General features: G+C 58.1%; 1 protein-coding gene across 1 annotated transcript; it reads left to right on the top strand.

Annotated features, from left to right (window-relative positions):
- The first annotated feature begins 1,025 nt into the window (after positions 1-1,025).
- Positions 1,026-26,186, top strand: DOC2B (double C2 domain beta). The gene is made up of 9 exons (XM_022595808.3): positions 1,026-1,548; positions 9,239-9,318; positions 12,847-12,921; positions 15,341-15,450; positions 15,596-15,722; positions 18,372-18,529; positions 23,189-23,270; positions 24,081-24,177; positions 24,764-26,186. Exons 1-9 carry the CDS (start codon positions 1,176-1,178, stop codon positions 24,898-24,900), a joined length of 1,239 nt encoding a protein of 412 aa, XP_022451516.1. The 5' UTR covers positions 1,026-1,175; the 3' UTR covers positions 24,901-26,186.
- Positions 26,187-26,582: the final 396 nt, after the last annotated feature.

Below are 26,582 nucleotides of genomic sequence, written 5' to 3'. Positions count from 1 at the left end.
ACAGAGCGTTGTTCCCGGGAAAGCAGGACAGCAGCCAGGGCTGGGCATTTGTTTGGTTATCCGATCATGTGGGAAGCCTGAGCCTGTGGGCTGGCCACACCCTGCCGTTCCACCTCTGCCTCGCTCATCATTCCCTGGGGATGCCCACCCTGCCTGCCCTCATCCTCTCCTGACCACGGCTTATGGTCAAGGTCCTCACCCACCCTGTCCCCATGGGGGGCGGGCGGGGGCTGGGTCACTCAACCTACTCAAGCACCAAGTGAGAGACTGACTTCTGGTTACAGAGAGTGTGTTTGTATGTGACCTGAGAGGAAGGGTGAACAGACTGTGCCAATAGTGACCTTGTACAGCTGTGGATGTCTTGCTCGTGTGTGAGCATCCTGTCCGGCACTCCTAGGAGTGTGGCTGTGTGTCCTGCTAGATTGGGGGTTGGGAGGTGCCTTGAGTCCCCTGATCACTTTTTGGGTGTGTTCGTATGTCCTGTTAGGTGTGCTGGGGACAGGGGTGCCCTGGGTCCCCTGACCACCTCGACGAGTGCTGTTTGTGTGTACTGTTAGGGATGTGTGTGTACTGGGGGATATACGGTGCCACCGCAGCCTCAGGCAACTCCGTACAGGTACGTGTGCCCTGCAGGTGGGAGCAGTGGGAGCTTCCGCCCAGTTCTGCACACGTTTCTGTGCGCTGGAAGTGTCCTTGCACACCGGTATGTGTCCTGTGTGAACGGAGCCCAGAAAGTGCGGGCACGCGCGGGAAGGTGCGGGTCCCTGCTCGGCTCCCCGCCGGTCCTGCGGTGCGTGAGTGGAAGGCGCCCGGTGGCCCTGCCCGCCGGGTGTGCGCGCGCGGGGTCCCGGGCCGGCGTGCGCGCCGGTGTGAGCGCGAGTGAGTGCGGCGCCGCTCAGCTCGCTCCGCGCCGCGCCGCCCTCGCCGCCCGCACTCTCGCACTGCTCGGCGGCTGCCGGTGACGCGAGCTGGGCCCGCCCCCTGCCTGCCGGCCCCTGGCACTCACTCGCGCCGGCCGCCGCCGAGCAGGCAGCAGCCGCGTCAGGGCCGTCCGGGGGCGCTGCCGGCGATGCCCGCAGCCCCCGCCGCTCCCAGCCGAGCCTGCTGAGCCGCCCCCGGGCCGGGGCCGCGCCGAGTCTGGCCGGGCCGCGCCCGGGCGGGGCCGCGCTGCCTGCATGACCCTCCGGCGGCGCGGGAAGAAGGCGACCATCAGCATCCAGGAGCATATGGCCATCGACGTGTGCCCCGGCCCCATCCGGCCCATCAAGCAGATCTCCGACTACTTCCCCCGCTTCCCGCGGGGCCTGCCGCCGGACGCCGGGCCTCGCGCCGCTGCACCCCCGGACGCCCCCGCGCGCCCTGCCGCGGCCAGCGCGGGCCGCCGCAGCCCCTCCGACGGCGCCCGCGACGACGACGAGGATGTCGACCAGCTGTTTGGAGCCTACGGCGCCAGCCCCGGCCCCGGCCCCGGCCGCAGCACGGCGCGACCGCCTGCCAAGCTGCCCGAGGACGAGCCGGACGCCGACGGCTACGAGTCCGACGACTGCAGTAAGTTTCCCACCCGCCGGCTTCTCGCCCCCGCCCCTGCGCGGCTGCTCTCGCTCCCGACCTCGCCCGCCCTCGGATCCCCTGCCGTCTCGGTTCCCCCGGCACACCCCTCGCTGTGTCGCTGCCCCCGGCCGCGCTGTACGCTCTCCGCGCGCCCGGCACACACAGCCCCGACACCGCCCCCGAGCAGATCGGAGAGGTGGGAAGTTTGGGGGCCCCCCGGGGGTGTCCCATTTCCGGGGCCCAGCTCCCCGGAGCCCGCGCCGCGCCCCCTCTCGGCCCGCCCGCCGGGAGCCCCGGCGCGGGCGGCGGCTTTTGTTCCCAGGCAGGGCGGAGCTGCGCCCCGGGGAGACACCAGTTGCTGCTGGCCGCGTGGTCGCTCCCCTCTCCGGAGCCCGCGGCGGACCGGCCCCTCGGCCGAGGGTCGGGCTGGGCGAGAAGAAGAGGGCGCCCGGGGCCCGGGCCGGACGGCCTCCCTGGTGGGGCCGGAGGCCGCAGAGCGCGGCGGCTTGGCTGGCGTGGGGGCCGAGGACCAGGGGACCGCGGGGCCGCTTGTCCTTTGGAGAAACCTTGGTGATTCCTCCTCCCGCGTCCGTTGGTCCCGCCGCTGCGCTCGACCGGGCCGCCGACCTTCGCCCACCTGTTAACACCCGCTTCCCCGGCCGGGAAGGGTCCCCCACCCCAGCCCGCGCCTCCTCCTCCGGGGCTGAGCCCCGAGCCCCAGGGATTAGGCAAGCGCCAGGGCTCCCGGGGCCTCCGGGGCCGAGGCCCGGCCGGCTGGCGCTCCTGGCGCCTTTCTGGACTCTGAGAGTGCCCGCGCCGGGACTGGAGGGGAAACCGAGAACGAAGAGGTCGCCGGGCGGTGCGGGATGGGTTTACGCGGGATTGGGGTGGGGATGGGGGCAGCGCTGCTCGCCAGGCCCCCAGCCCAGCTGTAGCCCCAGCCGCGTGACTCTCAGAGCTGGAAAACCCGAGTCAGACGCCGGTCCTGCCTGGGAGGTGGACCTTTCCCGGGGCAGGGGTCGCTCGCCGACTTCCCCCAGGCTCGCCGGGTCCCATCCCCCGCGCAGCGCAGCGAGGGTGGCTGCGTCTGGCTTGAATGCCCACACGGGCCTCAGGCTGGGGGTCTGGAGTTTCCCCCAGAATAAAATGTGCCCCTGGAAGCTGACAGTGGGGGTGACCACTGCGGGAAGAGGTGGGGCCCGACCTCTCATCACCCTACCTAGGGAGGCCCAGGAGGTGCAAGTGGGAGGAGGCCTGTCAGACCGTGGGTCGCTCGGAGCCGGGCCTGTGCTGGGAAGCTGCCTGCTCTGCACTTTCTCGGGCCTGGACCACAGCCCTCTGGCCGAAGTCTGGCGTCCCTCCACTTTCCTGCCGGCCTGGGGAAACGGTCGGGAGAGCTTATTGCCCTCCAGGCTGTGCCCTTAATCTTCACACACACCCCCCAGCTCCTGGCACCCTGGGCAAGGTGCACCCCCTCACTTGCTGTGCCTTTGGGCAGGCCCTAACTGAGACCCAGGTCACCCCTTTGCATGCCCTGAATCTTCAGCCAGCTCCAGAAGAAGGGGTGAGGAACTTGTTCCCATTTCCAGCCTCTTTCCTGCTATGCCAAGGGAGCAAGCGAGCAGGGCAGGGCTTCTGCCTGGGCTTCAGGCCCTCCTGGTGCCACCCAGGGCCCTCTGATGACATACGGCTAAGAGGTGAGAAATCTGGTTGTTTCTTTTGGCTGTCCCTGAACCCACAGGCAAGGAGGGGACCCGAAAGTGCCCCATCTTCAGTCCATCAACTCAGCAGTCCTTCACAGAACACTCTCCTAGCAGCACAGAGGGAACAGGGCTGGGGCCCCGGACCCAGAGAGCTCACTGTCCTGCCAGGGGACAGATGCACTTGAGGTCAGCGGTACAAGGTCTGACACAGCCTTGCCAGCCTGAACCGTGGGCTGGCCACACCCATGTCACCAGGGCAGTCTGCTGAAAAGAGCCAAGGAGGACGGTGTGTGGCTGAGCCAGGGCCAGCTTGGCCCCCTCATTCCCTTCAAGGGGCAGCCACCCTGGGCTTAGACCCCCTCAGCGGCCGAACAAACATCCCACCATGGGAGCACGGAAATCTTGGCTCCTGCCCATGGGGGGACCAGGTTCCGGGGTGGAACCGCTCTCTGCCCAATACTCCAGGCTTTACGCCCATCCCAGCTCTGACAACCAGATCCCTACAATAAGCCTAAATGATTCAAGCCAGATGGTTCATTACAGCTTTAGCCAGGGTTATGCTATTTGCTGCCCTAATTATTGGATTATGTCTGTTCTAACAAAAAGAAATTAGGACGGTTGCTCTGTTGTCCAAGGCCGAGAGTGAAGTGCTGTTTATTTATTCGGCCTTTTTTTTCCTTCTCTTTAAAGCCCATCACCTCAAGGCATAAGCACAAAATTGACAGGTTCCAAATTGATCTAACAGAGGAGCGCTGATGGGGAGAAGATGCAGAAACATTATAGTTAGAAGTGTCCCCCCAGTGCCCTTCCCCTCCCAGTGGTCCACAGCGCAGCCTGGCTAACCTGGACTCCGCTGCTTGCTGCCCTCCTGATGGGTCCTATGTCCCACCCTCCGCATGTGCTGCTCCCCTGCCTGAGATGCCCTCCCACCCAATCTCCACCTGTGGAAACAGTCCATTCTTCAAAGCTGTAACGACTAGGATATTTGGGGGTTGTAGGTGACAGAAAAAAATTCAGAGTGCCTTAAACAGTGAGGGGTGTCGAGGTCATGGGGCACTGGGGTAGATTCATGCAGCCGCTCGTCAGCAGCATCAGTGGTGATGGTTCTGTCTTTCCACATGGCCATGCCCTTTTCCTCTTAGGCTGACCTCCCTCATGGTTCAAGGTGGCTGCTGCAGGTCCAGACATCACATGTAACAATAAGATCCTAAATTTGATAAGGATCAGTTTCCTCTCCCATGTCTCAGTTTAAAAGTGAGGGAGCCTCTCCCAGAAGTCCCCAGGAGATCTGTCCTTCTGTCTCGTTGGCCAGAATTACATCTCTTGCCCATGCTTACACCTGCCCCTGCATGATTCACCCTGGGCTAGGTCAGGACTGATCCCCACAGAGGCCTGGAGCAAGGATGGAGGGGAGGAATCGCTGTTAGGCCTGCCCAGAAGTCCCTCGGCTCGAATAATTTCCCTGTACCCACTGGCTGTGATTCCCTTTCCTTGGAGCCAAGTCATATTCTACCCGGACCGTATTTCTATGCACTTAACCTTCTAAGACCAACTAGGTGTCGGGCACTATGCTGAGTGTGGAGGTTCCAGAATGCCTGAGACACGATCTCTGCCATCAGGGAGTTCATGGAAACCGTGACACACAAGTAGCCCAGCAGTGAGGACAGGGAGTCAGGAGCCCAGATGGGAAGCACCGGCTTGCACAGAGTTCCCCCACAGAGAGGGCGCTCTGAGGCTGGGAGGAGGGGGGACGCAGCCTGGCTTAGTGCAAGGAGGAAGAGTCGAGTGGCTGGAGCAAGGGGAAAAGGCCTCTGATGGTGAGGCCGAAGCGGTCATATCACAGAGGGCCTTGAATGCCACACCGAGGAGGTTGAACTGAGTCCAGGTGGCAGTGGAAATTTTTTGAACAATGTAAAGCAGGGAAATGAATAGGTTTATAAAAGTCCTAACCCTCTGCCTCTGAGCTCCCGAGAAGCAGGGCTATATGATGTGTGGCTCATTCCTCTTTGTACCCCCTGCAGCGCCTGGTCAGCGCCTCAGCTTCTCCAACTATGAAATGCTTTCGACGCAGGCTTGATCATTTTCTGTGGTTCTTGCCATGGTTTTTTTGTTGTTGTTGTTGTTGTTTTTAAACTATTTCAGAGGCTGACATTTTTCTTAAAAAAACAAAACAAAACAAAACCAGGGCTGGTTTCCTACTCCCAAGGGTGTACGGGCGAGGAAGGTCCAGGTGCAAACCAAGGTCAAAATGATGCTGTCAGTCTCCATCAGCAGAGCAGAGGGATGTGCTGCCTTAGAGGAACTGACGGGGGCTGGAGCTTGATTTTCTCTGAATTAGCCCCATTAAAGCTCTATAATTATCAACAAGCTGGTGACAACTCTCAAAGGCCCATTAGTGACCAAGCCTCATTATTTATCCAAGGATGTTAACTTTAGCCAGGAGGTGTGATTTGAGTGGCTGGAGGACAGGACCCCGTGGCTCACACAGACAAGCACCTTCACCTGCCCTCAGGGCCCGCCTGGCCTGCTCAAGCCCAGGGGGGTTTTCAACTCAGAGGCTCCTCCAGGGTGGAGGCTGAGCCTTCCCGCTCCCCACACCCCAAGAGCAATTCTGTTATTCTCTCTTTTGTTTCTCCGTTGCACCCTCTCAAGAGTTCAGCTAAACAAAGCGGCAGAAAAAATGTTCGGAAGCCACTAAGCTTTAAGGCGGGAGCTATCAGGATGGGAGTGAAGAGGCTTGGATTCTGCTTCCAGCTCTGCTGTGCCACCCTGACCAAATCACCTCCCCTCTCTGAGCCTCATTTCTCCAAATAGGAAATAAAGACTTTGGGCGATGAGCTCTCTCAGAGAGCTCCACCACCGGCAAGTCTCTAAAAATGGTGACTGAGCTTCTAGACTCAGTCACCATTAGACTATTATTTCTTATAAAACTTGCATTTGGAGTTCAAAGAAATTCATCAATCCCATCCTGGAGCAGCACTGGGCTTGCTCTTCCTTCCTGGGAAGTGAATACCGGTGTTGGTTTCACTGGGCAGCTTCGGGCCTTCCTTAAACACGGATGTCTGTAGAGCCAGTGGAAGGGACCCCTCTCCCCGCCTGGAGCTGAATTTCCCAGTGGGGACTCTGTCTGCTGGCTTGTCCTTCTCTGGAATTGGGAACAGGGCAGAGATCGTGGACTGTGTTGTTTTAATAGATGAGCATCACACCTCTGCTCCCGTGAGAAGCTGGAGAATGAATTGGTTTGGATGGACTGGCCGTGTGGATTGGACATCTGCTCTTTGCTGGTGTCAGAGGTGTGGCCGAGGCATGGTCCCTGCCCTCAGGAGGCAAATGTCTGGGGGGCACAAGCCACAGGTTAGGTCTGAAGGGAACAGCAGACTGATTTAATGTCGTGCAAAGCCAAGAGCTTTAGAGACTATTATTACAAAAGCCTGGGCCTGGAGAAGCTTGGGCCCATGGCTGTTAGTTGTTACAGACGTGGTGATAGATCACTCCCTTACAGAACCTCACCTGCTTACCCACACAGAGGGGAGCTAGGATACAGGCAGCAAAAGGCCAGATACACCTGGACTAAAGCATGCATGCTCTACTCAGGGAAAAGGACTTTAGGCTCCACTCAAGGCCTATTGACTTTTTTTTTTTTTTTGGCTGCGTTTGGTCTTCGTTGCTGCACGCGGGCTTTCTCTAGTTGCGGTGAGCGGGGGCTACTCTTCATTGCGGTGCGCGGGCTTCTCATTTCGGTGGCCTCTCATTGCAGAGCACGGGATCTAGGCGTGTGGGCTTCAGTGGTTGTGGTGTGTGGGCTCAGTAGTTGTGGCTCACGGGCTCTAGAGCGCAGGCTCCGTAGTTGTCGTGCACAGGCTTAGCTGCTCCGCGGCATGTGGGATCTTCCCGGACCAGGGATCGAACCCGTGTCCCCTGCACTGGCAGGCTGATTCTTAACCACTGCACCACCAGGGAAGTCCCATGGCCTATTGACTTTTAGTTTAGACACAATTTTAACAAGTATTCTCACCTGGTTTCATAGAAGAGACAAGTAACTAGTGAATAGGAGAGAGAGCTGTTTGTGCTACCAGAGGCAAGTACTCTAACAGGAGTTTCAAGCTGACGGCAAAGGAGGAGGCAGAAAAAATGAAGAAAACCTCAAAACGGAGTGGCCACCTGGGATTCCTCGGTGGAGGAATCATCTCACATGCCCTTCTGTGTCTGGGCTGGGACTCTGACACAGGACAGTAACCGTAGTCATAGCAATGATTCAGGTTATTCCGAAAAGTGTAAGTGACCATTTGTGTATTCTGCTCACGAAGGCTGGGAGGGGAGTGATCCAATTCGGAATGAGTTCATTCCAGAAAGTGTCTCAGAGGGGCAAGTACAGTTATCTAGAAAAATCACCTAAATGGATACGCTGCTTCTATAATTATCTACTGAGTACTTTCTGTACCCCAGGCGTGGTGTTAAAGCACAATGCCATGGGGTGGATGCTGTTGTGTCTCCGTTTCGCAGATGAGGAAACTGAGGCACACTGAGGCTAGATACACTGTCCAAGGTCACACAGCAAGGAAGTGCAGAGCCAGGATATGAATCCAGGGTCAGACGTCAGAGGGCAGGTCTCACACCCTACGGGTGCCCCCGCGAGACAACGACAGAGACACTGAGCTGTGTGCCTGACCCTGTGTTAGGAGCTGGGGTGCAAGACAAGCAGTGGCTGGACTCGGCCAGCAGGCTGTGGTTTGCTCTAGACCCACACTGGGCACCCCTGGCCTCCCCCCGAGCATCACTCCAACCACTCGGCCCCCCCACCCTCTGGGTTGGCCTGTGGCTGGAATGCCCCTTCCCCCGGCCCCAAGGTGCACTGGCCAAGCCCTCCTCGTCTTGCATGGCTCAGGTGAAGTGTCACTTCCTCCAGGAAGCTTTTCCTGATGGCCCCAGTTCACATCCAGGCCAGGCGTCCCCCCTGAACCCTCCATCAGTCCTGGCCCACTAGACTTTGTTTTGACCAATCCTTTTCGTCTGTTCCTCCCATTAAGCGGTGCTTTCCTCGGGGCAGGAACCCTGTCTTATTGATATCTTCGATCCTGGAGTCTGGCATATTGTAAACACTTGGTAAAGAAAGAAAGAAAGAAAGAAAGAATGAATGAATGAATGAATGAATGAATGAATTAGATGCCAGTTGACCAGCCCAGCAGCCTGCAAGGAGCATCTGGGCTTCTAAAGACATCCTGTGAATGTGTACCTCACGGGGGAGAGATTTGCCCCGGAGGTCTGCTCCCACCCACAATCCCAGCCTTCAGGCCGGGAACCATGTTGGTGAGAAAAGCCACAGCTGCCGTGTGTGATCACGCCCGAGGGCGGCAGCTGCATCCAATCACTGCTGCACCCGCTGCCCAGCCCTTGGGAATCACTCGTTGCCTTTTAGAGGCCGGGGTAGCAGCTCGCGGGCCCAGCTCTCTCCTCACACCCGGCGCAGCACTCCAGAGGGACCGGGCAGACCAGGGAGCCGCAGCCCCAAGTGCTGCTGGGGGGCGGCGAGTGGGCCAGCCAGTCGGCCGGGCTGGGTCCTGCAGTGCTGCAGAGCCTGACCCCTCTGCCTTCTCGCACACTCCTGGGACCGTTAAGAGGCGGGGGGAGCTGAGGTGCAGAGCCCTGGCCAGTGGTTGCACCAGGAGGACAGGAACCCCTTTAGCTGAGTGCGGCACATGTGGCCCCACCCTGGACCAGCCACGGGCCGCGAGGCACGGCGTAGGGGTCAGGGGCCCACTGCCTGGCTTTGACTCTCAGTTCACCGCTCGCAGTGTCTGGAGGTGACAGGCCTAACCCCCCCGCCCTCGAGCCTCCTTCTCAGGGTTGGCGGGGTTGGTATGCAGCAGGTGCTCTGCTGGTGGCAATCAGCGCGGTCACCGTGGCACCTCGTCCGGCCGCACAGGGGTGGCTGACGCTTCTCCACCGTGTGGGCCCGGCATGACCTGAGCCCTCCCTGTCTGCAGCTGCCCTGGGCACGCTGGACTTCAGCCTGCTCTACGACCAGGAGAACAACGCTCTCCACTGCACCATCAGTAAGGCCAAGGTAGGCCCCACCTGTGCGCAAAGGGCGAGGAGGGAGTTCTTGCTTCAGTCATCTCAGCTGCTCCTGAGATGTAGCTGCCTCCCCTACAGTGAGGTTTTCAGGGGAAAGAGTAGAACAGAGAAGCCAGAGAGAATGGGGGTGGGGGGCAGCTTTCAGGAGACAGAGGCCCCAGAGCTGGGGAGCTGTCGAAGGAGGGAAGGGCAGGCAGGGAGGTGACAGGCCTGTCCTGCAGGCCAAGAGGAAGGGTTGGACTTGGGTGCCTCCGGACTCCCCGAGGAGGCTCTGGACGCTGATGCCATGCCAGGCGGGGGATTAGTCTCTGGTCGCACCGGCCTGAGCTTGCTCTCTGGGTGGAGGCGTGGGCGTCTGTAAACCCCACGCTGGTCCTGCCCCGGGCTGGCACCCATCAGCTGTGTTCTCAGCCACGCTGTTCCCTTCATCCCCACACCGCGACACTCCCCCTGGGAGGAAGGTGCCCAAGTTGATGTTCTCCCGCAAGGTAAGGGCAGCCGTGCGGCCTGGTAGACCTCCCGGTAGAGCCGTGGAAGGGCCTGGGGCCGGCTCAGAGCAAGGAGCTTCCGGCATCACTGCCTGCGCCCAGCCCCACACCACCAGCACCCCAACCTGCGAGCTCCTCTGCCCCTCCTCCCGCCCTGCCCGTGGCTCTGCTCACCCAGAGGGGCAGGCTGCCTGGTTCGGCCCTGGCTGTGCCCCACCCGGCCTGGGCCGCCGTGGCTGGGCCACCGGGGCAGGGGTGAGCAGTGTCCCTGTTGGGCCAGCACCATCCCCGCCCCCACCTCCTCCTCTGGGAGCTGCTCGGGCTGTGACACAGGGCACACCCTGCCCTCCTCGAAAGGGCTCTAGACCTGCCCTAGGCACAGAGCTGGGAATCTGATAACCCCCGGCTGTGCTGAGGTGGAAGGCAGGGTGCACGCCCAGGCAGACCCCTTCCCCTCTCCCTCCACCCAGCTGTGTAGAGGTTGTCCAGGCCAGGGGACTGGGAATGGGCACTGGCTGCCAGGCTGCTCTGGCCAGAGCCGTCCCTTCTCCTCCCCACCCAGACTCCAGGCCCCTCCTGTGCTGTGTGCCCCGCCTTCCCTACCCAGGCTCTAGAGGGGCTATGTGGGTGAACTGGGGGGAGGGGGTGTATGTGTGTGCACACGCGTGTGTCCACTTAGGTTTGTATCACTCAAGGCATTGGAGATGGGGGATGGGAGGACCCCAAGCCACGGTCGCTCCCACATTCTCCAGTTCATCCCCTGCTTAGAACCAGTTCTGCAGGGGAAGGGGCGGTGCAGGCATGGGAGGAGCTGGCGCTGGGCTGGGGTGTGGGGAGAAGCCCCAGGGGGTAGGAAGGCTGAGGCCGACAGGCAGAGCTCCTCGGGGGCCTCTGGGAGGATGCCAGATGCCCCAGTGCTGGACCCTAGATTGGCCACCCTCCCTCTAGGTAAGCAGAGCTGCCTCAGTTTGCTCATCTGTAAAATAGGGTTAATCATCCCCACCTATGTGGTGGTTGTGAGCATTAAATGAGTGAGTGCTCAGTACCTAATGCTGTCCTGCAGGACAGGGCCTGGCAGCAGACACCTCCCCCCCGCACCACACACACACACACACACACACACATGCACACGCACGCACGCACGCACGTATGGGCACTCATATCCACAGCAGAACTGGAAAGTTCCACCTTCATGCGAAAGGGTGAGAGGCGGAATGAGAGGCCTGTGTTGGGAAGGTCTGTCTCTCTGCCACAGTGCATGCAGGGCCGCCCGGCCAAGCTTCGTCCTGGAGCCAGCCCCACGGAGCAGGGCAGAGCTGGAGCCCAGGCAGCTCCCGGCACAGCTCAGATGCCTCCTTCCTCAGCAGCTTCTCCGGCATCTTCCAAGGGGCCCGGCATTTAGGGGAAGGGGGGAGCAAATGCCCCACCAGCAGGCCCCGCGTCAGCATTGCCTCCTCAGCTCCCCCAACAACCTTGAGATGTGGGGACTTAACCCATTTTACAGATGATAAAGCTGAGGCTCGGGAGGCAGATGAAGTCATCCACTTACCCAGCTGAGAAGTGCAGGAGCTGAGACCTGAACCCCGGCCAGCCTGGCTCTAAAACCCGTGGGCCCCTTCCCAGTAGCCGAGCAGTGTTGTTTGGAAGTTGGAAGACCCCACCTCAGATCTCAGCCCCTACCTGGGAGCTCCTCCGAACCAAGGTGGGGATGGGGGAGAAGAGCCTCAGCTCCCCTGGGAGGTGGGCTCGTCATGAGCAGCCAACTTGCAGCTCATCTTTGCCTGTCTTTTTTTTTTTTTTTTTTTTTGCGGTACGCGGGCCTCTCACTGTTGCAGCCTCTCCCGTTGTGGAGCACAGGCTCCGGACGCGCAGGCTCAGCGGCCATGGCTCACGGGCCCAGCCACTCCGCGGCATGTGGGATCTTCCCGGACCGGGGCTCGAACCCGTGTCCCATGCATCGGCAGGCAGACTCTCAACCACTGCGCCACCAGGGAAGCCCTGCAGCTCATCTTTGAATGAGGCTGTGGGGTTGCCAGCTCTACCCCACACATGCCCCAGCTACCTTCCTCCATCCCCATGTGCCATCCTAGAAGCAGAATAGACGATTAGCACAAGCAGGAGCGAGCATGAGGTCACCTAGGCCCCTGTTTATGGTTCCGTGAGTTCCTTGGCTGTGCACACTTGACTGGTGGTTGAGAGTGAGTGAGGGGGGGCTTCCCTGGTGGCGCAGTGGTTGAGAGTCCGCCTGCCGATGCAGGGGACACGGGTTCGTGCCCCGGTCCGGGAGGATCCCACATGCCACAGAGCGGCTGGGCCCATGAGCCATGGCCGCTGAGCCTGCATGTCCAGAGCTTGTGCTCCGCAACGGGAGAGGCCGCAACAGTGAGAGGCCCACGTACTGCAAAAAAAAAAAAAAAAAATGGGGAGAGAGTGAGGGGTGCCATCTTGTGGAGGGACCCTCCACGGCCGGCCAGCTTGTGTGGCCTCTGGGGACACAGACTGGCAGGGGGCTGTGACAAAGCCAGAGAGAACTTGAGCCTGGTCTCCAGGACACAGAATGTTTTCCCACGGCCTCAGGGAAGCGTGTGGATGAGCAGACAGAGGGTCACAAGGACCTCGGGTCTGTGAGGGAAGTCGCAGTGCACGGGGAGCAGGGAGAAGGGGGATCGGGAAGAAGGAAAGGCCTGACCACAGCAGGAGAACGAGGGCCTCATTCAGAGAAAGTGAGTCACCTGGCCTCCAAGATAAGGAAAACAGAGGCCGATCTGACAAAGGCACCCCATGTTGCCTGCCCAGGGCCAGGCGTTTGGGGTGGCGGTGGGGGGGAGATCGCACCAGCACGGAGCCTTCCTTGCCACCCCCCATTCTGGGGGTGTGGGGCAGGATTGCTTCTGTGAAGAGGGTCATGAATGGACCCAGCCAGGAGGCCCAGGGGGTGGGGATGCCTGCTGACCCAGGTGCCTGGAGGCCTTGGCAGCTCTGTGTCCCCAAGCCCCCAGTTACACCCTTCGCCATTCTCCTCTGCTCAGGGCCTGAAGCCGATGGACCACAATGGGCTGGCAGACCCCTATGTCAAGCTGCACCTGCTTCCAGGAGCCAGTAAGGTAAGGGGCCCTCCTGTCGCGACTGGGGCCCAGGCTGGGCTTGGGGCACCCAGGGAGGCCCACGGCTCCCACACCCACTCAGAGCCCAAGCAAGTCGAGGGTTCACTCCACCTCCACCCAGAGCACCCAGTCACCCCCACACCCTCTAGGCCTCCCAGGGACCTTGAGTCAGCACCACCTGTCCACTGAGTTGGGGAAACTCGCGGGGAGAATTTCTAGGCCAGCGTTTTAAAAGAAACACTCTCAGCTGGACGTTAATACTGTGCGCAAAGGGTTCTGTGGCCAGATAACACTGGGAAACATTGTTAAACAGGTTTCTTTACTGCAGGACTTACCAGAGCCTTTAATGTGTTGATGGGCTGCCCTGTGATGCCCCACAAGAGGGATGGAGTAGTCAGCAACTGCCCAAATTATTTGACTACAGAACCCTTGTTCCTGTACCGGATGACCCGACAAGCAGACCAGCCCAACAGGTGCATCTATGAAAGGAGAGGGAAAAAACATTTTTTAAATTCTCTACGAAAAGCATCAAGGTGGCCTTCAACACTAGAAGATCAGAACTTGATGAGACTTCCTTTCATACGTCTTACAGTTCAGTGTAGTTTTATTTGTAATGTCATGGGAGGGAAGGTCACATCTTTTCAGAATTGGGTCCTTCCCTAGCCCACAGATATCTCAAGGGCTGAGTAGAGCAGACCCCATGCCAGGGGGGACTCAACTGGAGTCCAGCAGCTTTGTTTCCAGGTAGGGACCAGGGCGGAGGCAGAGGGACAGGGGACACAGGACACAGAAGCATGAGCCGCAGAGCCCAGTGGCTGGTGCTCTTGTCCTGGCCTCCTTCTTAGAAGCCAAAGTTGGGGAGTTCCTTCCTGGCCCTCGAGTGACCTGATAGAGAGGAAGAGTCAGCAGTGGGGGCACCCCCCTGGGCAGAGGGCCTCCCCCAACACTGCTCAGGACAATTGCAGACCTACTGGGGGGTCCCACCCCCAGGTGGCCACTCCAGGCTGAGGAGCCACAGGGTGCTGGGGCCTGAGTTAACTTTGGGGCCCAGGCTGCCCCTGGTCCGGTGGCGCCATCCCAGAAGGGAAGGCAGGGCTGCGGGAGAAAGGGCAGTGGACCTCCCACTACACCTGGAGGAGCAGGCTCCCCACTCCAGGCCTCTCTGTCCTCATGCTGCAGGGAGGACCCCCAGGGCTGTGAAGGCCACGCGACCAGGGGAAGGGCCCCAACTCGGGGGCTTAGTGACCGTGCGTCTCTAGACTCCTGGGACCTCGAGTCGGCAGTACCTGGCTGCTGAATCCTAGGGACCCCCCCATAGGATAGATTCCCTTGTAGGGCAGAGTTTCATAGAGCACCTTATAGAGAAGGTTCTACAAACCAGGCTGAGAGATGTGGTGTTACGCCCTGGAGCCTGACCCTCAGAAAGGGTCAGTAACCCACTGGGCTCCACAGAGCTTATGTAAGTGGTGGAGCTGGGATTTGAACCCAGGGCTGTCTGACCTCAAAGCCTGGGCCGGTTTGTGGCGGACATCAAAGGGAATCGGCTACGGAAGTCAGGGACTGAAGGGGGCAAGGCAGGTAAGGAGTCTAAGAACCACGATCTCTGGAAGCACAGAGGAAGGAGGGGAGGCAGCCCCCAGGCGTCCTCCAGGAGAGGTGCCTTCCCCGCAGGGGCCAGCCTGAGTAAAGGCAAGGAGGCTGAGGGAGAGAATCTAGGTCCGAGCCAGGCTTCCCAGCCGCCCAGACCACGCCTCCTGCAGACACCCTCCCCCCCCCCCCCCCCCCCCCCCGCCACACACCTGGGCATGCACCTGGGAGGCAGGATTCTCCTGTTGTAGTTTCCTAGGGCTGCGCTAGCAAATGACCACCAACTGGGTGGGTTACGACACCACAAATCTCACACCTTCCAGTTCTGCAGGGTGCGAATCCGACATAGGTCCCACTGTGCTACAATCACGTGTCAGCAGGGCTGCATTCCATTCTGGAGGCTCGAGGGGAGAAGCTATTTCCCATTCCTTTCCAGCTTCTAGAGACACCCCCTTTGCTTGGCTCGTGGCCCCTTCCTCCATCTTCAAAGCCGGTGTCGCCTCTCTGACTTTCTCCCCTTGTCACGCTCCTTCGGACTCTTCTCTCGCCTCCCTCTTCTACTTTTAAGGGCCCTGTGATGACGTGGGACATGGCCCACCCACATCATCAGGATAAACCACCTGTGTCGGAAGTGCAGCGTCTTAACCACTGGATCGCCAGGGAAGTCCCCAGTCGGCCTGTTTTAAAGTCAGCTGACTAACAACAGCGTTAATCCCCCTTTGCCAGGGAAGAGCACTCATGCACGGGATCTGGGGGATTGGGAAGTGTTTGGGGCCATTACATTGCCCATCACCCTCTTTGACACTCAGAGGATCATTTTTGCTCTCTCCAGGCAAATAAGCTCAGAACAAAAACTCTCCGAAACACTCTGAACCCCACATGGAATGAGACCCTCACTTACTACGGGATCACAGACGAAGACATGATCCGAAAGACCCTGCGGTGGGTGAGACCCCGGGCCGCCGGCTCCCCCACCCCACCCCACCCAGCCTTGTCCACAGGGCAGGCCCTCCCCACATCCCCCGGCCCACCGCCTGCAAATCTGCACTGACTTTGGCAGCAAATTGAGAGGCCCCTTGCCCTCCAGGATCTCGGTGTGTGATGAGGACAAATTCCGCCACAACGAGTTCATAGGGGAGACGCGGGTGCCCCTCAAGAAGCTGAAGCCTAACCACACCAAGACGTTCAGCATCTGCCTGGAGAAGCAGCTGCCGGTGAGTGTGCCACGGCCTCCGGTGCTGGGCTTTGCAGCCGTCCAGGGCCCACCCTGCCCTGAGCGCAGGGCCAGGAGCATTTATTGAGCACCTACTATGTGCCTGGCACAACTGCAGGTGCTGGGGAGACAGATAAATCTCCCTGCCCTCATGAAGTTTGGGTGGGAGACAGACAAAAAATGAAATAAACGACCCAAACGATAGTCTGTTCAGCAGGGACAGGGCCGAGAAAAAAAGCATGAGAGGAGTCAATGGGTTAGACGGGTGCTCTGGGAGGGCTCACCCGGCGAGCAGGGAATATTCCAGGCAGAAGGAACAGCAGGTGCAAAGCCCTGTATGGAAAAGCGCCCAGCCTGTGGGAGGCACAGGCAAGAGGTCAAATGAGAGGGGCAGAGAGAGAGAGGGGAGGGGGGTCCTGGGAGCTGAGAGCAGAGGTTGGGGGTTGGGGATGCTGGGAGGACTCTGGCCTTATCCCTGAGTGAGATGGGCCACAGGAGGGTGCTAGGCAGGGGCCAAGGCACCTGAGGACTTAACAGGCTCCTCAGAATGGGAGGGAGTGGAGGGCCAGGGCGGGGAGACCAGCAGGGTGGAGGGAGGAACAGGACCCAGGCCTAGGCGGGGCAGCAGTGGAGGCAGGAGAAGGGCTGAAGGTCGGTATCCTCAGGCCTGGTGCCCGAGCACCTGGGAGGATGAAGGGTCATTAACTGGGATGCGGAGGACCATGGGAGGAGCAGCTGGGGATGCTCGGAGCGCAACTGGAACATGTTAGGCGTGGGGTGCCTGTGAGATACCCAGAGGAGACAGAAAATCATTCTTTCCTAGAAATTGCAATTGTTTGAAAATGTCAAAACCAATTTTGCCCCCGGGTCGTCTGCAGCAGCTGAGCCCTCCCAGAGTCTCTGAGCAATTTTCCCCTCCCCCTTCTCCTCCCCGTTCCTTCCCCTCCCCAGGCCTGCCCTCACCCAGTTCAAAAGGGCCAGCAGGGGTTGGCCAAGAGGTCCAAGGCCCGGGACTCTAAGAAACCTATGCCTTCAGGGACTGCATGGTGTTCAGGGCACAGTCCCCTCCCCAGGACAGTTCCCTACCAGAGGTCTGGGCAATGGGAAAGCTCAAGAGGACAGTCCAGCAGCTGTCCCCCGAGGGCCTGTACCCCTCCCCCATAGGGCCCCGAGACACATGCTTAGCGCAGCCTGGCCTGGAACAAGTGACCTGAGGTCAGACCTCCCTCCCAGAAACCCAGCTCTGTCTTTTTGCATAAGTTGAGCAAATTGTATTCCATTGTCACGTTCTCTCCCACTCATAGATATTTGTGTGATGGAGATAACCCTTCTAATTTTATTATTAGTCACTAACCATAGGTGACCCAGTTTCTCCAAATGATATATGTTACTTATAAAAGGCAACACCAACTCCTGCTGGAGTTGTGTTTCTGAGTTTTGATCCCTGACATAAACAAACACCTCTGTGTTGTGTGAATTGTGTGTGAGCAGTGTGTGAGAGCGTGGAATGCATGTGTGAGCACCTGTTTCATGCCCGGGGTGGGTGGGGGGGGGGTGCGTGAAAGCATGCATGCTTGTGCACCAGGTGTGATCAGGGACTTGCTTAGCCTTGCTTGAATTTGCTAGGATCTCATTGGTCCAGTTCAGGGACCCACAATGACAAGGGTACAGTTCAGAAAAATCAATCGGCAGTAAAGTTTCATTTTGATGATACCTTATAGATTTTACATAGCCTTGTAAACCTTATTCGTTCTCCGTAAATACTGAACGATGCCCAGTTCAATGGTCTACATGTGAAACAATCCAAAGTATATCCTACCCTAAAAAAACAGCTGAAAATATCCCGGCTCATTTATACTGTTTAATTTTCACACATCACAACTGCCACAAGAGCCATGGTTTAGTGAGGCTGTCATACACAAAGCCCTAGGCCCGAGTGGCAGGTAGTTAAATCTCACCCGCCTCCTCTGAGCCACGGGTACAGGCTGCCTGAGCACTGTGTTGAGAAGATACTGAGGCTGCATTTGAGCTCAGGGTGAATTCAGTCGTCAGCTAGCCATGTCTGCCCTGGGTGTGGGAGTTGGGGAAGGTAGTCCTTCCTTCACCTAACGGGAGCCCCGTCTACAGAGAGGTGCAAGCATGGCCCCTGCCCGTGAGGGGCCACGTAAGCTGCCGTTTTAGTGCCAGGCAGTGAACAGTCCAGAGCAGAGGGACCGAGTGCAAGAGGAGCCTGGCAGAGAAACCTAGGAGGGGCCTTTGGGGGTCATAGGGCTCAGGCTGGGTGGACAGAGGGTAAAGGAAAGGGGTTCCAGGTGAGTAGCAGCTGGAAGGTAGAAACAGGTGGTCTCAGGAGGGTGAGGAATGGTCTCAGTGGGCTGGCTGGGGTGGGGAGGCCACACAGTGAGACCTAGAGTTGAGGTCTGATCCGAGGCAGGTGCTAGGCAGGGCAGGCCTAGGCCACACCCCACCTGCCTCCTAGCTCCCCCTGGGGTTGGGAATGTGCCTAAGAAGCTCCAAGAAGCACCTTCCAGGGGGCCGGGGCCAGGGTGACCCCTCAGCACCCACCGGGCTCCGTTTGGCCTGGGCCTGTGGCTGCAGGAGAGGTGGGAGCAGGCAAGGACAGCTGAGTGACCACCCACCTGCCCCACAGGTGGACAAGACAGAAGACAAGTCCCTGGAGGAGCGGGGCCGCATTCTCATCTCCCTCAAGTACAGTTCGCAGAAGCAGGGCCTGCTGGTCGGCATTGTGCGCTGCGCACACCTGGCTGCCATGGACGCCAACGGCTACTCGGACCCCTACGTGAAAACGTGAGTGTGCAGCCCAGGCCAGCCGCCTCCTTCCCCACTTTCTCACCTCCAGGGACTAGGGAGGTCCATGCATCGAGATCAGTAGTCCGTGTGGCAAGTACTTGTGTGAAGCACAGGGGGTGCTGTGCCCACGAGGTCATACTCTTCTGCGCTCTTTGGGCAACTCTGTGGGTTGAGTCTGGCCAAACCCATTTCTCAGATGAGGAAACTGACGTCCATAGCAGTTGAGTGGCAGCCCAGTCACACAGAGAGAGAGTAGTTATCTCCTGATGTTTGGATCAGGTCTCTCTGTGGTCATGGGGCCCAGGAAAGGCTGTGAGCAGGTTGGAGGAGGGGACAGGAGGCCAGGAGATCCAGTGAATGGACTCCATCAGGACTTAGGGCTGGGCACATGTGGGCAGTGCTCTACGGTACCACAGACACAGATAGGGGTCCACCAAACCCTGACAGGTGGGGCTTCTGGTAGCACTGGGGAGAGACTTAGCTCAGGGGCCCCAGAGCTGTGAACCTGGGTCAGGACAGGCTGTGATCCTAGCTCAGGCAGGAGCTGGTGGCCATTTGGAGAGGGATAAAGCCTGTGTTTTAGTGACCATCATCTGTGCTTCGGTGCGCTCCACAAACAAAAGATGGGCATAGTGAAGTTGTCTTGAAGGGTAGGACTTGGGGAGGAATTTGGCTCAGCAGAAAGGAGGTGTTTCTGCTCAGGGAAAGGGACAGAGGATTTAAAATAGTTAAGGAGGAGGGATGGTTCTGGTCTCAGAAGACAGTAAGGAGGCCCAGGTGACAGAGGCCATCACAAGGACTACTGGTTTTCTGCTCAAAAAACAATGTTGGGGCCCAACTTCAACCATTAGCAAGACAGTGATTTCCAGTGGATCAGAGACCACTGGGAACGGAAATGCTGTAATAGCTCAGAAGACAATTAGACTCTTTAAAGTGGAGGGAAAGTAAGTGATACTCGGTAACCTAGAAAGATGCGTACGCCCTGTGGCCACATCATTTCCCTTCCAGGTCTGCATCCTAGAGACCCAGGCCCTGGCATAAAGCTGCTTTTGCAGCATTGCTTGATAGCGGTAAGACGGAAATAGCTAGTGTTCATTAGCAGGTTAATAAAATGTGGCATCTGTGTACAGTGGAGTGCTGTGCAGTTGAAGTGAATAAATGAGGGAGCTGAATGAGCATGGACAGAGCTATGCTGAGCCCAAAGCAAACTGTAGTGGGGGGGGCACCAGTGTGATACTGTAGTGATTGTCTCTGGGGAGGGAGGACAGTGCCTCCACCTGTAACTGTGATGCTAGAGGGTTTTTTTCTCATTTTTATTTATTTTTGGCTGCCTTGGGTCTTCATTGCTGCGTGCTGGGCTTTCTCTAGTTGTGGCGAGCGGGGGCTACTCTTTGTTGCAGTGCACAGGCTTCTCATTGCGGTGGCTTCTCTTGTTGCGGAGCACGGGCTCTAGGTGTGCACGCTCAGTAGTTGTGGCTCACGGGCTCTAGTGCAAAGGCTCAGTAGTTGCGGCGCACGGGCTTAGTTGCTCTGCAGCATGTGGGATCTTCCTGGACCAGGGCTTGAACCCGTGTCTCCTGCATTGGCAGGTGGATTCTTAACCACTGCACCACCAGGGAAGCCCTAGAATGTTCTTATGGAAGAAAATATGATCTGAAGCCAAAATGGTGTGAAAAAAATTTTTAATTAACATTTATTTTTGGTTGCAGTGCATGGGCTTCTCATTGCGTTGGCTTCTCTTGTTGCAGAGCACGGGTTCCAGGCACACAGGCTCAGTAGTTGTGGCGCACAGGCTTAGTTGCTCCACGGCATATGGGAGCTTCCTAGACCAGGGCTCGAAGCCGTGTCCCCTGCTTTGGCAGGCGGATTCTTACCACTGTGCCGCCAGGGAAGGCTGGTGTGAAATTTCTAAATTGGGCTCAGTTCCCACCTGCCAAGTTGATAGGAATTCCAGGGTCTCATGCTGTGTTATCCAGAAAATAGGGCCTCACCTCGTACAACAGAGGGTCCAGCCACCTCCCACAGCCAGGGAGAGGTAGCCCTGGCAGGGCCTGTCCACCATGCCTGGGGCTCCCCCTGCCACAGGTGTGGTAGTTGCTGGACCCACCCTCCAGCCATGGGCCGGGTCAGCGTGGCCTTTGAGACAGGCAGCTCTGTGGGTGGCCCCCTGTATCAGAGGGAGGCCCCCAGCAGCCTAGAAACCCGTACATCTGATTGAAATTCCCTGGGTGAGTTGCAGGGGCTGCTGCTCAGGCCTCCTCAGGGCTCCCTATCTCTGAAAGGCCCCTTCATGGACCGTGGGGCTTCTCTTTGGTAAAAGTAGGGGAAATAAAGGCACAGGTGAGATTCCGAGCGGAGCATCTGGGGCCTTGAGAAGAGAGCTACATGGAAGTGGCAGGTGGAGGTGGAGGATGCTGAGGGGCAAAGCTAGATGGGCCAAGGCCTTTTGTCAGCACCCTTTTTATAAACTTCACCCCAGATGACAGCTACCTCAGTTTCCCCAGGCTGGAAGCTGACCCCAAGTCCAGTTCTTCAGGCTCTGCTGATGGTTAACGAACAATCAGTAACACATACCGAGTAATTGCTGGGTGCCAGGGCTGTGCTAGGCCTGTTTGAAGCCCCCCAGCAGCCCTGTGCAGTACTTGTTACCATCTCCATCTCACACCCAGGGGCACTGAGAAAGCTCAAAGCAACTTGCTGTGCTGCCCTGGGCAACCCCTTCCTTCGCCAGCCCTCTGCTGTCTTCTAGGGGCCTCAGGTGAGCAGCAGTTGCTGTGCAGAAGGGACCAGCAGCGGCACTGGTAGGGAGGCTCCATGAGCCCTGGTGGCCAAGGCAGGAGGGAGTGCTGATAGGGAGGGTGAGCAGCCATGGGCGGGCCCCTGGAGCATGGCCAGGGTGCACTTCTCGCCCACAGAGGCCACGCTCCCTCAGGAAGCTCCCCTGCATGCAGTGGTGAGGTGAGGCGAGAAGGGACTCCAGGCAGGGAGACAGCATAGACAAAGGCCTGGGGGCAGGACAGGGGATGACCCCTAGCTGGGGCCTCGTGAGGATCACTAGACGGACACTGGCCGTGCAGCGCTGAGGGAGCCTGGGATAGCTTCCCTTCAGGGCCTTCTGGAGGCAGGGCTGGGAGACACTCCACTGTGCAGGACCACCGCCCCTATCCCTCCTCCTCGCCCCCAAAGTAAAACAGGCAAAGACGAGTCAAGAAGTGCATGGGAGCTTGTAAGGAATGCAGAAATTCACCATCTCTGGGTGAGGGTTTAAGGGAACCCCCCCAACCTATTTAAAAAGTCATCTTTATTGAGGTATAATTTACATCCAGTAGGTTTCTCCCCTTTTGAAGTGTGACTGACTGAAGTATACAGTCTTGTCACCACCACCATGGTTAAGATCCAGATACCATCACCCCAGAAAGGTCCCCGGGCCCCAGTCAACCATTTGACTTGTTTTCTGTCGCAACAGTTTTGCCTTTTCCAGACTGACTTATAAAGGCAACTCCTACATAATCTAATGCTCTGGGGAGCCAGCCACGTGGTGCCTGAGCCCAGAGTTCTGTCTGTAGGTCTGCATTGCCAAGTAGTCGTCCGTCAGGTCACTTCCTGTTGAAGTGCATGGGGGCTGTTCCCAATTTCTGATGGCTGTATAAAGCTGCTAAGGAACAGGCTTTTGTGCAGACCTGTGTATTCATTTCTTTCTCCACCCCCAACTTCTGTTAATACATATTTTCTAGTGTTTCTATAACGAACCAGTATTTCTTATGTAATAACAATCACAACTTTTTAAAAAAGTGCACAGAAAAGCAATAATGAGGTACCACTTTCTATGTTTACTGATCCCACCCAGTGCCAGGCATCAAGTTGGGTACCAGGAAGCTGGTGGTGGGTGAGACAAATGTGGTCCTGTCAGCAGGAGCAGGGCAATTGTCACTAGTGTCTATGCAGGGACAGGGTAAGAAGCTTTGCAAAGGACAGGGCCTGGCTTCTGAGCACCATCCCTGTGCGGAGCAACTGTGTGACCCTGGGTGAGTCCCTCCACCTTTCTGAGCCCCAGATGAAGACTGCTGTTCTGCATCGAAGTCTAAGGAGCTGATGCCCGTGGAGGGAGCTGGCCCGCAAGCAGGGCTTCCCTCTTTCCCTTCAGGAAGCACTGCTGTCACTGCCCTAAAGACCTTTTTTCCTTCCTCAAAGCTCCAGTGAGGTAGTGGCAATGGTTGTACAACTCAGCTCCTATGCTAAAAAACGCTGCGTTATACACTTGAGAAAGATGAATTTTATAGCGTGTGAATTCTATCTCCATAATCTGCTATTACAAAAAGAGCTCTAGCAAGGGACCAACTTTGCTAAAAATGTTTTTCTGGTGGGAAATGAGAGCTGTGAAAATTAGACTTCCAGAAATAAAAAAAATTCTCTTTCCTAGGGGATGGAGGGGCTCTGTGATGTCAGAAATGGGCTGTGAACAGAGGTCCAGGTGATGAAGGACCCATTGCTTCTCCCACTGCACTGACTGCTCACCTTTGTCACAGAGTAGTGCTGGGGACATCCGAGGGTTAGGATGAACGGGAGGCCTGGGAATCTCTCTCTTCCAAGCCCTGCTGGCTCCATGTATGCTCAGTATCTTCTCACTCTCTGCCTATTGATTGGTTATAATTCCAGATACCTGAAGCCAGATGTGGACAAGAAATCCAAACATAAGACAGCGGTAAAGAAGAAAACCCTAAACCCAGAGTTCAACGAGGTACGAGAGGCTGGGGAAGCCATGAGCCACTCACTCTCCCTCAGGACAGGGGACCCCGGAGGGACTGGGTTTTTCAAGGGTCACTGTGGGAGCTGGAGGTTGGAGACGGACTGACAGGAGAGCCCCCAGCCGTGGGGTAGGAGGACTGGTGGGAGAAGTGAGGCCAGGCTGAACCAGGCCAAGGTGGTACAGACAGAAGTGAGGAGCGGCCTGGAAAACTCTTCGGAGGATTGAATTGATGGGATTGTAGCCATGTTAGATGTGGAGGGGGTGGTGTGAGGATGTGAGCGGCCCCAGGAAGGTGGGGGCAGATAGATACCCAGGTCCTCAGCCCAGGGGGTGGGTGCAGCCGGAAAGGAGCTCCAAAGAACGAGATGAGGGAGGGGAGCCTCTGACAGAGCCTGAGTGACTCGGGTGCAGGCAGAGAAGGCCGAGGAGGTGCTGCCAGGGAGAGAGGGGGACACCAGATGTTGAAGGATCCTGGAAGCTGGTGGGAGAGAGTTCCACAAAGAAGGGAGTGGTCAGCAGAATCAGACCCAAGAGAGATCAAGCATGCCAAGGCCGCCAAGTGTGCGCTGACTTGCAATAAGGAGACTCTTGGATCCTGAGAAAAGCAGCTTCAGTGACAAAGGGGCAGGTGGGTCAGAAGGAAGGGGACCCTGAGGAGCTCAGCTGGGCTCTCAGATGGAAGTGGGTGAGATGGGTGAGAATCCATTATCATCCACTGCTGTGCACTGCCCACCCTCCTGGCCACCAGCCGACTTACAGGCCGTGTGTCATTGGTCCTGACACTCCCCTTCTGGCCACCAGGAATTCTGTTATGAGATTAAGCACGGGGACCTGGCCAAGAAGACCCTGGAGATCACCGTTTGGGATTATGACATTGGAAAATCCAACGATTTCATCGGTGAGAGGACACGATGGGAATGCTGTTTAGCAACATGCCCATCCTGGGTTCAGCAAAGGGCAGGGGCCCTGAATCAGGCCACAGTCCCGCCTTCCTGGCCTTTGGGGAAAGTTGGGGCCATAGACGTGATCCAGCCTGACCCCATGTGACAGAGAAAGAGGCCCAGAGAGAGAAAGAGGCCTGGCCGAGTCACACAGCAGTCTGTGGTGGAGCAGGGGTAAAAGGTGATGATGGTCAGCCCCTCAGGCTGGACTCTGAGCCCTTGTGGCCCCAAATCTGTGGTGGGCTTGGTGGCTGTGCACAGTGGAGCTGCCCTAGCACCAACACAAGCCACTGTGCTGCCCCGCAGGTACTGCTCTGGTCCTGGGTAAAGGAAGAGCAGGATCCCTGGGCCCTGATTGGGGGAGTGGGGGCTCCAAGAGTGGGGCAGTCAGACCACAGTCCACCCTCAGAGCAGGTGGGCAGGGAAGAGAGTCTGGCCGTGGAGCACAAAGTCTGGGAGGGGTGCCAGGGGGTACTGGTTCCAGAGAGACCCTGAGAGTCAGAGGTCACCGTGTCCTGGCTGCCTCTCGGCTCCCCTCTGCAGGCGGCGTGGTTCTGGGCATCAATGCCAAGGGCGAGCGCCTGAAGCACTGGTTTGATTGCCTGAAGAACAAGGACAAGCGGATCGAGCGCTGGCACACGCTCACCAACGAGCTCCCGGGGGCCGTGCTCAGCGACTGACCCACCCCACCTGCCCGCTGCACCCACCCCTGCCCGGCCCAGCACAGGCCTGGCCCTGGGCTTCCTCAGCTGCCACTAAGGGCCTCGCCCCCATGTTTGGGGAGATCCAGGACACCTGCTTGGACACAGAGCCACTGCAGCCCCCGCTTAGAGGCCATGGAAGGCCCAGCCCCTCCGAGGGACAGCGGGGGCAGAGAGCTGGGCCTGCTTTCGCCCCCCTGGGGCCTGAGAGGGCCAGAGGTGGAAGAGGAGGACCCTGGCCTCAGCACCCACCCGGAGGAAGCAGATGGGGCTGTCCAGAAGACAAGGACCCTACTAGAGGTCAGCAGTGAGTCGCAGGGGCCTCCAGGCTGAGAGCGCGGGGGTGCCATCAGGAAGAGGGGCAGTAAGAGAAGGAGAATTTGGGCAGGGACAAGACAGGACTCTGAAGAAAGTTCATTCCCAAAAGGAGGTTCTGACTACATCTGTTCATCTCTGGCATGACTGGGTGGGTGGGAAAAGTTGACCTGAGAGCCAGGAGTCTGGTAAAGATCCTGGAGCTCCCAGTGAACGTGGGCACAGGCAAAGCGCTTCACTCAATGATCCCACAGGCCCCTGGGGATGAATGAGACCCTGGGCCTGCCCTCAGGGAGGTGCCCATCTAGTCAGGGAGCTGGAAACAAACCATTACAATGGGGTTGTGAGGAATGCCAAGACCAGCCTGACCCACCTGCACGTTCTGTGGACTCTGCTGACTCGGCTGGGAGAGCAGGGAGGGGTTCCTGGAGGAAGTGATGCTTTAGCAAGGCCTTGAAGGGTGAGTGGAGTTTCTAGGCAGACAAAGGGGAAAGAGCAGTGTAAGCAGGGGGAACCATATACAAGGCCTGGAGGGGAAGGTGATTTGGGCCAGGGGCACTGTCTGGGACCCAGGGTCTCTCTGGGAGAGGGAGCAGGGCTTGTTAGGGGCAACAGCACTCAGTCCTGCTCCCACCCCACCCCTAGCTGCCAGGCCAACTGGGCTTGTAGACATAGGGGGAGTGGCTTAAATTGATGTTGTTGCACGGTCAAGTTCAGTTCTCAGACCCAGCTCTCCTACCTTTGATCTTTCTCCTCCTGAGGAAGCTGGAGGATGGATCCTGCCTCTCGCTCCAAGCTTAAGCATCAGGTCAACTGCAGTCAAGAAGAGAGTGAGTCTGTTTTTCTTTGCATGAAAAGAACCAAAAAGTCCTCCTTGTCCTTACCCTCCTCTCCCCTTCCCCCACCCAGGGCCCTTCTGGGTTCAGGGTTGGGAAGTGGGGAGCCCCAGGTAGCTGCCCCTGCATCCTAGCCCTACTGAGATCCCTTTCAGGAGTACTCAGCAACAGTCCAGGGCCTTGTTTCTGGGAAGGGCTGGTTCTGTCTTCCAGAAGCTAAGAGAGAGCCCCCTGCACCCTGGGTGAAGGTCTCCAGGAAGGGGTTGAGGGCATCAGAATCTTGGGCCCAGGCTTGAAGCCCCAAACTTTTCCTGCCAACTAAGGGGCCTTCAGGAACGCTGGATGAACAAATGCAGAACCCAGGAATTTCTGTGCTCAACCATCACTGCACTGATAGGAAACAAAGCCCAGAGAGGGAAAGTGATCTACCTGAGGCCTTCCAGCCCTACCACAGCTGGGGCAGACCAGGTTCCATGGCCCCTGCCCCACCACCTCCAGCCCAGAGCTCTG

Source organism: Delphinapterus leucas, chromosome 19 (genome assembly GCF_059928025.1).
Source record: "Delphinapterus leucas isolate spDelLeu-1000000601 "Yukka" chromosome 19, BTC_Dleu_Yukka2, whole genome shotgun sequence".
Classification (NCBI taxonomy): Eukaryota; Metazoa; Chordata; class Mammalia; order Artiodactyla; family Monodontidae; genus Delphinapterus; species Delphinapterus leucas.
The sequence above is the reverse complement of the archived record's forward strand: the minus strand, read 5'-3'. Positions and strand labels throughout refer to the sequence as shown.

Excerpts from the sequence above, each read along its gene's own strand:
- DOC2B (XM_022595808.3), top strand. The coding sequence starts at position 1,176 with ATGACCCTCCGGCGGCGCGGGAAGAAGGCGACCATCAGCATCCAGGAG. Across the intron at positions 12,922-15,340 it reads TGCTTCCAGGAGCCAGTAAG|GCAAATAAGCTCAGAACAAA; the intron begins GTAAGGGGCCCT and ends TGCTCTCTCCAG. Across the intron at positions 18,530-23,188 it reads TCGGACCCCTACGTGAAAAC|ATACCTGAAGCCAGATGTGG; the intron begins GTGAGTGTGCAG and ends TTATAATTCCAG.